General features: G+C 33.3%; 1 protein-coding gene across 5 annotated transcripts; it reads right to left on the reverse strand.

Annotated features, from left to right (window-relative positions):
- Window positions 1-1,649: 1,649 nt before the first annotated feature.
- LOC133569766 (insulin gene enhancer protein ISL-3) lies at window positions 1,650-10,111 on the reverse strand. 5 transcript variants are annotated; one of them, XM_061922385.1, is made up of 6 exons: window positions 9,968-10,111; window positions 9,576-9,765; window positions 9,205-9,476; window positions 6,298-6,590; window positions 3,624-3,795; window positions 1,650-2,411 (listed from the first exon to the last, which is right to left on the reverse strand). In XM_061922385.1, the coding sequence occupies exons 1-6, from the start codon at window positions 10,023-10,025 to the stop codon at window positions 2,398-2,400; spliced, it is 999 nt and encodes a 332-aa protein (XP_061778369.1). In that variant the 5' UTR covers window positions 10,026-10,111; the 3' UTR covers window positions 1,650-2,397. The 5 variants fall into 5 exon arrangements, with proteins under 5 accessions (XP_061778369.1, XP_061778366.1, XP_061778356.1 ...); XM_061922382.1 differs by having other exon boundaries at window positions 1,651-2,411; window positions 3,628-3,795; window positions 6,310-6,590; window positions 9,211-9,476; XM_061922372.1 differs by having other exon boundaries at window positions 1,651-2,411; window positions 3,628-3,795; window positions 6,310-6,590.
- Between the last annotated feature and the right edge of the window lie 1,700 nt (window positions 10,112-11,811).

The following is an 11,811-nucleotide window of genomic DNA, read 5'->3' on the forward strand; positions in this document are numbered from 1 at the left end:
TATCATAGACAATGTCATTTTTAAATATACAACAAATACAAAGCAATACATATATATATATATATATATATATTATATATACATATATATATATATATATACTGTATATATGTATATATATATATATATATATATATATATATATATGAAGATAAATAATTGAATATTTATAAAGCAAACAAACCTAGCAGAAACAAAAAAGTTTTGTAGTAAGTCACAATGTATTATTCTTTATGTATTTTACTTTTGAATAAGGGACCAGCGGTAGAAAATGGATGGATGGATGATTATTTAATTTGAATTCGTTTAGTGCTGTTGTCCTCGTTATGGAATGCTAATTATAGCATAATTGACTGAATAATAGGCAATGTGTAAAAGAGGTGGGCGTGGTCTGAGCTGCACTCGTCACACGCAGCGGTGCTGTCAATTAGAGGATGACGTCACACTTTTGAACGAATTCGCGCCTCGCGAGCGTCAATGACACGTGACTACACAGCGCACTTCACAGGTGTGCCGCTAAATCTATCGCGTCCGCGTGCAAAGTGACGGGGGCTCGGGATCGCGCACAGCCCGGCTTGTTAAATAGCGTTAATGCGAGCGTGCACTAAAAGCCTCGTGCAAGTCTGAGGTTAAAAAAAAAAAAGTCGCGCTTGTCTCAAACCTTGTTTTTGCAGTGTAAACGCTTAAAAAAAAATCAACTGCATTATTTCCACCTGAAAACAAATGAAGTTAAATTCCAGCGTTAAAACCAAGGACATATTTTTTAATAAAAATAATTTTGATGTTTTGTTTCCCTATGAAGTGATCTCGTGTTCAGGTGAAAAATGGTGTTTGTCAGCAGCCGCAAGGGAGTTTAGAAGAGAATTGGTGCATTCTTGCTTTTTTAACCACTATTGTTATTCTGCACTTATCTCTTCTTTATCTTAATCTAGCTGCATTGTGTACTTATCTTATTTTAGGTAGGGGGCCGGGGGTCATTACTAATGTGTTATCTGCCCTGTCTTTCAATCCAACGCATTAAAACACTGATTCCTATCTCGCTTTTGCACCAAAATAGTGTCTTATTTATAATGGCTGATTTTTTATTTTTTTTGTCCTAAAAATTGTGTTTTATGCACAAAAAATATGGTTTGGCTTTCGTAACGTGTGTTAAAAGGCAACATTGTTGTTGACATTAAAGAAATAAATACGCAAGAGTAAAAACACAAGCTGATATTGCAAGAAAATGGAGAAATGTTGCAGGCTGCATGTGCTGCAGGCTGTGTTTGCGTGGAAAAGGGGGTCGTGTCGTGTATTTGTTGTGGGTCTCTGCAGTCGGCAGTGAGTATCAGCTGATGCCAGGAGCAGATAAGCTGACTGCCGTCTGCACACACCGGAGGAACTGGACTGAGCACAACTAAAAGGAAAACCTGTCTGCCACTAATGATAAATATAATCATTTAAATAATAAAAATAATAATAGAAGAGGAAAAACTTGATAAAACAAAACATTCATATATCATCCTTTTTTTTAACAAAGACTAAAACAAAACGTTTCAATTATGCACCAATACAAAATATTATGCACATGTCAGAAATGACCTACACTTAGAAGTAGTTTTTTGTTTTTTTATTTGAAACATTTAAAATACATAGCAATTTAAATAAACATGAAATAAATAAATCTTGCACTTAGGAGCCAACACTGAGACACGTCGTTGTGTATTCAGTATTTTTTTTATTATTATTAATAATAATAATATTATTTAGATCAGTTAATATACCCTTTTATGAATCGCTTTCCTAACAATAAATAATATAACAATAATTTAGTGTTTTTTTTTCCGTTAGCTTGAACAAGCTTGTATTTTACAACATGAAAAAATTGCTTGTCCCCCGCCCCCCCCCCCCCTTTTTTTTTTTTTTTGTTCATGCTCGGGTTTTAAGACAGAGAGTCTAGTTTGTTAAAAAAAAAAAAAAAAAAAGAGAGAGAGAGAGAGAGATCACGTGGCGGAAACAAGACACGAACAAAAAAAGATCACAATAAAATGTGAAGGAAGTCCATGAAGTGTTCCCAAATTGTTCCCTGACGGAATAATATTTTGTATATCCACTTTGGAGGGGAAAACATGATCTTCTGTACATCTTTCTTCATGCAACATCCGTCAGTCTTCCTCAGAAAATCCTTTCCATCTTCTGATTGGTGGGATGAGCTGGTCACATGCAAGGGGGGAGGGGCGGGTGTTGGGGTGTGGGGGGGGGGCATGCTGCAGTTGTATTTGCAGAGGTCAGAGGTCAGATGAGAGGAGTCCGTTTCACGTCTCCACAGGACTAGGTACCATACTGTTGGGGGTGTCCGGTAACTGAGAGGATAAGGATGTGACGTCACTTCCGGACGAGTTGCCGAGAGAGCCAGACTCAGAAAAAGACACCTGTACCAATAAAATAACATATTATCAACATATAAATCAATTATAAGAATATCATTACATTTAACTTTTACATCAATGTGATTAAGCTATTTTTAATACACAAACAAAAAGGAAAATATAAATGTGATATGTTAAAATGTACATGTTGTGTTGGCCATGTTACATGTATTGATATTGGACAGAAAGGCGCACATTCAAGCCAAAAATGTGTCAAATAAATAGAATAGAAATACAACATTTAATCAATATATTATATGAAAATATAGCATTTTAAACTCAAGCTTTTCTTTCTACCTGTAATGTTTGTCTGATCTTGAATGGGATTGTGCTGAAAATGTTAATTTTCCTGAAGGAACTCTCCTGAAGGAATAAATAAAGTACTATCTAATGTAATTTAATGTTTTATGTTCAAAGTGTCCACAGATATGATAAAACACATACATTAAAAACCAAAAATATCAATTTTCTACGCGAGGTGTTGGGGGGGGCTAACAATAATAATAATAATAAGTAAATCTAACTAAAGTACCACAATTTCACAGCATTTAACAGTATTATTTTTAAATTAAAATCCTGGAAATATACTGTAACTTGACAACAAATTACTATCAAAATTGCAGTTCCCTTAGATTTCACAGTAAATAACTGCATATGTTACTGTAAAATTATTGCAATTATTAACCAGTAACTTACTAAGAATTTACAATTATTGCAAATGTATTATACATACAAAAATAATGATAACAATAATAATAATAAATGATCAACTGAACATACAAACTGAAGCCTGCAGTTTTGAAACAAAACGATATTTTGTTTTCCTTATCCAATATTATGTACAGACAAGCACAACGCATTTAGACAGAAGTATTCAATTACAATTCTTATTCAATTGAACTAAACTAATATTCAATAATCATAATTCTTCATTTATTTTGGGAAATTTTGAATATTTCCAACTCAGGTTACTGAAGGCCCCTTTTCTGCTAAAGTGCTCAAAGCAGGACTGTGGAGGCACGCTTAGATGGGTTTGGTGTGGAAGAACAGCACTAAAACATAGTGACAGGCGGACAGATGTACAGATACAGATGTATAGATATATAGATGGATATAGATACAGATAAAGATATAGATATACATACAGATATAGATATAGATATAGATATAGATATAGATATAGATATAGATATAGATATAGATAAAGAGACACACCCACCAGTTGTTGGAAGGCGGGCTGGTCCAAGTCACTCTGCAGTGCAAACTCACTGAGGGCCTTCCATGGAGGTTGGTACGTCTGCACCTCCACTGGGTTCCCCTGCACGGTGCTCTCATGTCGGATTGGACTTCCAGCCACTAAAGGGGTTCCCGTCAGGCCCTGCAGGTTCTAATAGAAGTTATAAAACATTTGTATGATTCATTCAACTTTCTTTGTAGGGATAAGAAGACGTCCACATAAACATATCACTTATACCACAAAGTGCATTTTTATGGACCGGCTGTGTTTTATAGAAATACAATTACACACACACGCACAAAAAACAGCAAAAGGGGATACGAAATAGGCGGAATGTAAAGAGAAAAATCTAGCATGTTGATAATAATAAATGATAAATATCTATTTATTTGTATTTCTATGTATTTAATGTATTAAGGATAGCCCCTTGAGACGCAGATCTAATTTTTGAGTGGGTTCAGTAACACAAATTGTTATCTTTACTTACACACATACACATATATATATACACATACACATATATATACATATATATATATATATATATATATATATATATATATATATATATATATATATATATATATATATATATATATATATATATATATATATATATATATATATATATATATACATATATATATATATATATATATATATATATATATATTTTGTTATCAGTGATGGAGCAGGAAGGGGCTGGGAATACAAACGACTTGTCATTCATTACTCGGCATTTTACGCAGGATCTCAGGGGCCTAAGCTTAATGGGAAAGGACAAGATATTATAAACAAAATTATTCAGGTGTACTTAATGAAATGTCCAGTGTGCTGTGTGTGATAAGGCAGGGCTGTCCATCCACCACCGCATTCTGAAAAATAAAAAGAGGGCCATTTTGATATTTTGAGATTCTTTTTTTTATTGTTTGAAGTGGCAAAAAAAATTCAGCTATATATATATATATATATATATATATATATATATATATATATATATATATACATATATATATATATATATACATATGTATATATATATATATATATACATATATATATATATATATATATATATATATATATAGCTGAATTTTTTTTGCCACTTCAAACAATAAAAAAAAGAATCTCAAAATATCAAAATGGCCCTCTTTTTATTTTTCAGAATGCGGTGGTGGATGGACAGCCCTGCCTTATCACACACAGCACACTGGACATTTCATTAAGTACACCTGAATAATTTTGTTTATAATATCTTGTCCTTTCCCATTAAGCTTAGGCCCCGCATTCTGAAAAATAAAAAGAGGGCCATTTTGATATTTTGAGATTCTTTTTTTTATTGTTTGAAGTGGCAAAAAAAATTCAGCTATATATATATATATATATATATATATATATATATATATATATATACATATATATATATATATATACATATGTATATATATATATATATATACATATATATATATATATATATATATATATATATATAGCTGAATTTTTTTTGCCACTTCAAACAATAAAAAAAAGAATCTCAAAATATCAAAATGGCCCTCTTTTTATTTTTCAGAATGCGGTGGTGGATGGACAGCCCTGCCTTATCACACACAGCACACTGGACATTTCATTAAGTACACCTGAATAATTTTGTTTATAATATCTTGTCCTTTCCCATTAAGCTTAGGCCCCTGAGATCCTGCGTAAAATGCCGAGTAATGAATGACAAGTCGTTTGTATTCCCAGCCCCTTCCTGCTCCATCACTGATAACAAAATGTAATGGTAAATTCCCCCACTTTTTTTTTTTTTTTTTTGCACTGTGCCTCGTGGCGCCATGGTTACGGAAAATAACATTAAATGTAATGTGTTTTTATTAATTCATAATCCACAAACAAAAACAAAAATATAAATGTGATATGTTATAATACACATATGGATATATTATAACCGTGCAAAATTGGCCGTGTCAGGCACATAACAGAGAGGCACATATTAAAGCCAAAAATGTGTGTGTGAGGGGGGGGGGGGTCAAAATGAACAGAATAGAAATTCAAATTAAAGCAAAATATCTATAAAAATGATATTTTTGTTTAGTCATGTGGGGTCCGATAAGTGGCAGGCTGATATTCACATTGTGGGGGTTTTTTGCACATTTTTTTTTTCTCCCTGGGAATTTGTTGGGAGTACAAAACATGCATCGCATTAAATTCAAGTTTGATTAAAAAATTATAGAAATCGTTTCACATTAAAACAAAACAAAAAAAAAAGTGTGAATCTTATTTTGTAATAGGAAGGGGGTCAAAATAAAACGCCCACTTGCGTCCTCAAAGTGTGGGCCCTCAAGTGTCAACCAAAAAGTGAGTAATATGCTTCATGTTCATGCTTGTAAATTTTGCAGGGCTGTGTGTGTGTGTGTGTGTGTGTGTGTGTGTGTGCGTGTGTGTGTGTGTGCGTGCGTGTGTGTGTGTGTGTGTGTGTGTGTGCGTGCGTGCGTGTGTGTGTGTGTATCTTTATGAATTATGATGAATATGAGACATTATTTGACATGCACACACACACACACACACACGACAGTAGAACTAAAAATAATATAGTTCATAAAAGGCATGCCAGCACGACATAAAGAGTAGAAATGGATGCGGGTGACTTACGAAGATGCTTACAGTCTTATCACTGTGTTGCTGCTGCAGCTGCTTGATGAGCAGCGACTTCTTCTTGTCTTTGCAGCGCTTGTTCTGGAACCACACCCGGATGACCCGCGGGCTGAGGCCGGTCATCTCCACCAGCTGCTCCTTCATCAGCGCGTCCGGCCTGGGGTTGGCGTTGTAGCACGTGCGCAGCGTGTGCAGCTGCTTCTCGTTCAACACCGTGCGCACGCGCGTCGTCTTCTCAGACTGCTTGTGCACGTGGTTCCGGTGCGGGGCCTGCCGGACCGTCACCGGATCTGGTGAGAACAGGGACGCGCCTTTAAATACCAATAGTAATAATCATAATAATAACAAAGTTGTCTTCATATCAAATATTTTTTTCTGGCGTGCACAGAAATGATGGACATTTTTGTATATATTTTATTTATTTGAATAAATTACATAAAACCGGTTCAGTCATGTTTAAAGCGAGTATTCCAATAGTTTCTGGACATGTGTCATGTTTTTAAATGGAAAATAAATGCTTGACATTTCTTTCTTATAGTTTATTTCGAACATGAACACACTTACAGCAAAAAACATACCACAATTTTCATATCATTCACTTTACATCATGTCCGAAAAGGAGTAGGAAGAAGCAACGCTTATTTAATCCTACCTCTTTCCCACTTCTGAGCGTTTACAAATACAATACAAATAATTTACTGACCTTTTTATAATAGAATGACATCTGTGAATTAGTATATACAACAGTTTTGTTAATTAATTCTGTAATTAATTTATTAATGCAGTCATTATTAACATACTAAAATGAAGAATATCTTATTCTCATTAAGGTTGAAAATAATTATTTTACTTTGTAAGCACTATTAATTTGAACAACCTCTTATCAGTACAATGTTTAACTTCATTACTTAATACACTGCATAATTTAATTCTACTGACGTGCTAAAGGTTCTAAGTGTTGTACGTGCATACAAATGTTTCAAATTACATTTTCCCCTAAGGTTTGTGTGTACATTATTTGAAACAATTGAAGCTGGGACAAGCGGTAGTAAAATGGATGGATGGAAGCTGACAACACACACCTAATATCATTACATCATGTCAGTTGTACACCTTAAATGCAGATAAATACGCAATATTACTTTTATTTTTTTAACTTCTTTGTATTTTTCTCCTAATTTTTGATTAGCCATTTGGGTTAGGCTAGCCCTTAAACAGTGTATGTATTTATATGTGTATCTAAAATAGAATATTAATAGTACCAAAAAAAAATACATCCATATAGTAACAAATATTTACACATTGGTTCTCAGTATTTCCAAATAGCATCCTTAATTTTACTGAGTCTCTTATTTGATCAAATTGCTCTCAAAATAGCAATACCCGTAAGGGACAAGCGGTAGAAAAACAGATGGATGTCTCCAAACAAACATAAATACAACCATTATGACCGTATGACTATTTTAAAAGTTTGTTAAAAAAAAAAAAAACATTTAGTGCCATAATTCTTTAAAATGTGTGCTTACTCAAAATAATAAGGTATTATACTTAATTGTTTGAATTAAATTTCTAGTATATTATGTTTGACAACATGTTTGCTGTTTAGCTTTTCTAATGTGGTTCAACAAGTAAGATTTTATTTATTATATGTTCTTATGAATTTGCACTAAATTAGTTTTTGCTTTACAATTTTGATGTGCAATGCACAATGACAATAAATATATATTCTATTCTATTCTGAAAGGCCCATTTACAGGATCAATTTCACAATCTAATAATATTGCATAATCTATCAAAATAAATACACAGATAATAAAAACACATGGAGTAAATTAAACAAAATAAAACGCCTATATGCTTCTCTGTTATGCTATAAGTGCCATTTGTTGCTCTGTCTAAAGCAGTGGTTCTCAAATGGGGGTACACGTAACCCTGGGGGTACTTGAAGGTATGCCAAGGGGTGCGTGAGATTTTTTTTTTAAATATTCTAAAAAGTAGCAACAATTCAAAAATCATTTATAAATATATGTATTGAATAAAACTTCAACAAAATATGAATGTAAGTTCATAAACTGTGAAAAGAAATGCAACAATGCAATAATTAGTGTTGACAGCTAGATTTTTTGTGGACACGTTCCATAAATATTGTTGTTAAAGATTTCTTTTTTTGTGAAGAAATGTTTAGAATTAAGTTCATGAATCCAGATGGATCTCTATTACAATCCCCAAAGAGGGCACTTTAAGTTGATGATTACTTCTATGCGTAGAAATCTTTATTTTTAATTGAATCACTTGATTATTTTTTAAGATATTTTTATATCTTTTTTTTCCAAACAGTTCAAGAAAGACCACTACAGATGAGCAATATTTTGCACTGTTATACAATTTAAAAAATCAGAAACTGATGACATAGTGCTGTATTTTACTTTTTTATCTCTTTTTTTTTCAACCAAAAATGCTTCGCTCTGATTTGGGGGTACTTGAATTAAAAAAATGTTCACCACTGGTCTACAGCATCAATGTTACCATCACAATAATGATAATAATAAAAGTATTAATTGACCTATACGCAATATTGTAACAGGTAATGTATATTTCAATATAATAGGGTTTTTTATGACTTATTAATTGTAGGTATTGTTTTATTTGCACTGCACTGCATTTTATTTATAGTGCTTCACATGGTAGAAATACAAACAGTAAACTATAACACGATGCAACAACAGAGACATTGTAACTAAGATAAAAAATATGATAATAAAAACAATGATTACATAACATAATGTAAAGTGATAATGGAATACTACTGCGTGCACTTTGTCAACCACGACTATGACAATAAATGATATTTTATTTTAAAAATAATAATAACAATAATAATAATAAATAAAAATGAAAACTCACGTGTACCTGCCAGGTGCAGGGTTCTACTGGAGTGCATGTTGTGTCCCGGGCTGACGGGGCTCCCGGCGGAGCTTCTGTCCAGCAGCAGGCTGTGGTCGGCCCGGCAGAGGAGCTCGTCTTCTCGCAGAGCGAACTCATCCCCGGGCAGCAGCTGCCTGCTGCACACGGAGCAGCGGAAACACTCGATGTGGTAAACATGGTCCCGGGCCCTCATCACCAGGTCGCTGCTGCTGAAGCCCAAATTGCACTTTGCACATTTGATCCCAAAAAGCCTGCAGGAAAAAATGATATTGCATATTTTTTAAATTTGATATATATTTTTTTATTGTCATGCAACATTTGAAAAAAAACAAAACAACAATGTCCTTTACCTGACGTAATCTCTCTTGCAGTAGGTCTTTCCGTCCCGGACGAAGCATGTGCAGGTCTCGTCCAGGTACTGACTGCATTCTGCACACTTGAGGCAGGCTGCATGCCACTCCAGGTCCGGGGACACCTTCAGGATGTACTGGTCGTGGATCTGACTTCCACACCCCACACACATGGCGAATCCTGGCTTCTCTGCAACAAAACAGAACATTTGCACCAAATTGACATTTAAATAATAATTAAAAAAAAGGTTTTTTCCACACATTTGTGTTGCTTTTGTCGTTCAATTCTACATATTAAGCAGCACTTGTCACGTGTCGGACACAAAATGTTGCATTATTTGAAAACACAAGACTCCACTGTGCATTATGTGGAAGCCTCCTCCTACACTTACTTTTGGAATGATCCCCCATATCACCCAAGAAAGAAGAGCTGAAAATAATATCCACCATACAGGAAGGATGAAGGGGCTCGTTGGAGGTGCAGAAAAAGATGACTGGCCCTTGCCGAGGCTGCCTCCCTCATAACTTGTGTCTCTCCGGACTGGAGGAAGAGGAAGAAGAAGGAGGAGGAGGAGGAGGGGGAAGAGAGGAGGCTGCAGGGTCCATACGCCGCAGCTGTGACGTCACGACGCCCCGAACAGGCCCCTCCAATAGCAGCTTTTTTACACTCACTACTGTCAGAGAATATTGTCATTATTTTTGCAGGATATACTACAGATACTAATCGCATGTTATCCACATAATATTAATATAGTAATTGAATTGAATTAAATTAATGTATATTGTGGAAATATTTATAATATGCTCATACGTATCAAAGTGTAAAATAATGAGGAAAAATAATAATTAATAACTATTTTCCTTGTACTTTTAAAACTATTAGTTTTTTTTTTATGAACATAAATTAACATATACGGTGGAGATGTATCTAATATCCCCAAATATTGTTTTTAAGTATAAGGACACTCAGAGAGGTAAAACACCACTGTAAAAAAAAAATGAGGAAAAATATTGTTCAAATAATTTTAAATAATTTCCTTATACTTTGAAAACTATTTGTTATTTTTTAATAATATATATATATATATATATATATATATATATATATATATATCACAGAGATGTCTCTGATACGCTCAAATATTGTATTCAAGTGTAAGGACACTCAGAGATGCAAGACAGCACTGTAAAATAGTGAGGAAAAATATTGTTCAAATCATTATAAATATGTTCCTTACACTATTAAAACAATTTGTTGTTTTTTAATTAAAGATAAATTAATAAATGTGGTGGAGATGTATCTAATATGCTAATAATTGCATTTTAGTATAAGGACACCCAGAGATGCATGACGGCACTGTAAAATACTGAGGAAAAATATTGTTCCAATCATTTTAGATATGTTCCCTATACTTTTAAAACTATTTTTTTAAATTAAAAAATGAATTAATATACATGGTGGAGAGGTTTCTAATAAGCTTATATATTGTACACAAGTATAAGGACACTGAGCGATACCACTGTAAACGATGCAACAATAACAATAATATTTAAATGGTCGTCTAATAATACAAACAAATGTACCTATGCAAACAAATAATTGTTACGTTTTAAGTTTAAAAAAAAATCATACATATGTTTTTATACATAAGTTCATCTATATAGCATGGTTAGGATATGCAGCTAGGACACCACTGTAACCTATATTACAATAATAATAAACATTTGTTAAAATCAATTTAGAATGATACACACTTTCGAATCATTCTAATTTGATTGATTGATTAAAACTTGTATTAGTAGATTGCACAGTTTAGTACATATTCCCTATAATTGACCACTCATTGGTAACACCCAAATAAGTTTCAACTTGTTTAAGTCGGGGTCCACGCAAATCAATTCATGGTAATTTTATGCAGTTTAAATATAAATATAGGGTTGTTGTGTTTTTCAAACATGCATATAATACAATGACTGTTCAATGAGTGGCAGATCAACTGTTATTGTTTTAAAGGGCCAGCGCCTTTCATACTGCTCATCTGCCCAAGAAGGACATCTACCGGAAAAACGTGAGAACTGCAGCTTCTACATTAAAAAATATATTTAGACACATACATGTTTCTATAATTAACTGTTTTTTTTTTTTGCTTTTTACTTTAACCGTTACCAAGTTGTGTGCAAATTCATGACATGCATTCGAACAAAACAATTAAAAACTATGACATGCTGAGAATAA

The sequence above is a fragment of the Nerophis ophidion genome, linkage group LG02, assembly GCF_033978795.1.
Source record: "Nerophis ophidion isolate RoL-2023_Sa linkage group LG02, RoL_Noph_v1.0, whole genome shotgun sequence".
NCBI classification, from domain to species: Eukaryota; Metazoa; Chordata; class Actinopteri; order Syngnathiformes; family Syngnathidae; genus Nerophis; species Nerophis ophidion.

Excerpts from the sequence above, each read along its gene's own strand:
- LOC133569766 (XM_061922357.1), bottom strand. The coding sequence starts at position 10,025 with ATGGTGGATATTATTTTCAGCTCTTCTTTCTTGGGTGATATGGGGGAT. Across the intron at positions 9,766-9,967 it reads TATGGGGGATCATTCCAAAA|AGAAGCCAGGATTCGCCATG; the intron begins GTAAGTGTAGGA and ends GTTTTGTTGCAG. Across the intron at positions 3,796-6,297 it reads ATAAGACTGTAAGCATCTTC|AACCTGCAGGGCCTGACGGG; the intron begins GTAAGTCACCCG and ends AACTTCTATTAG.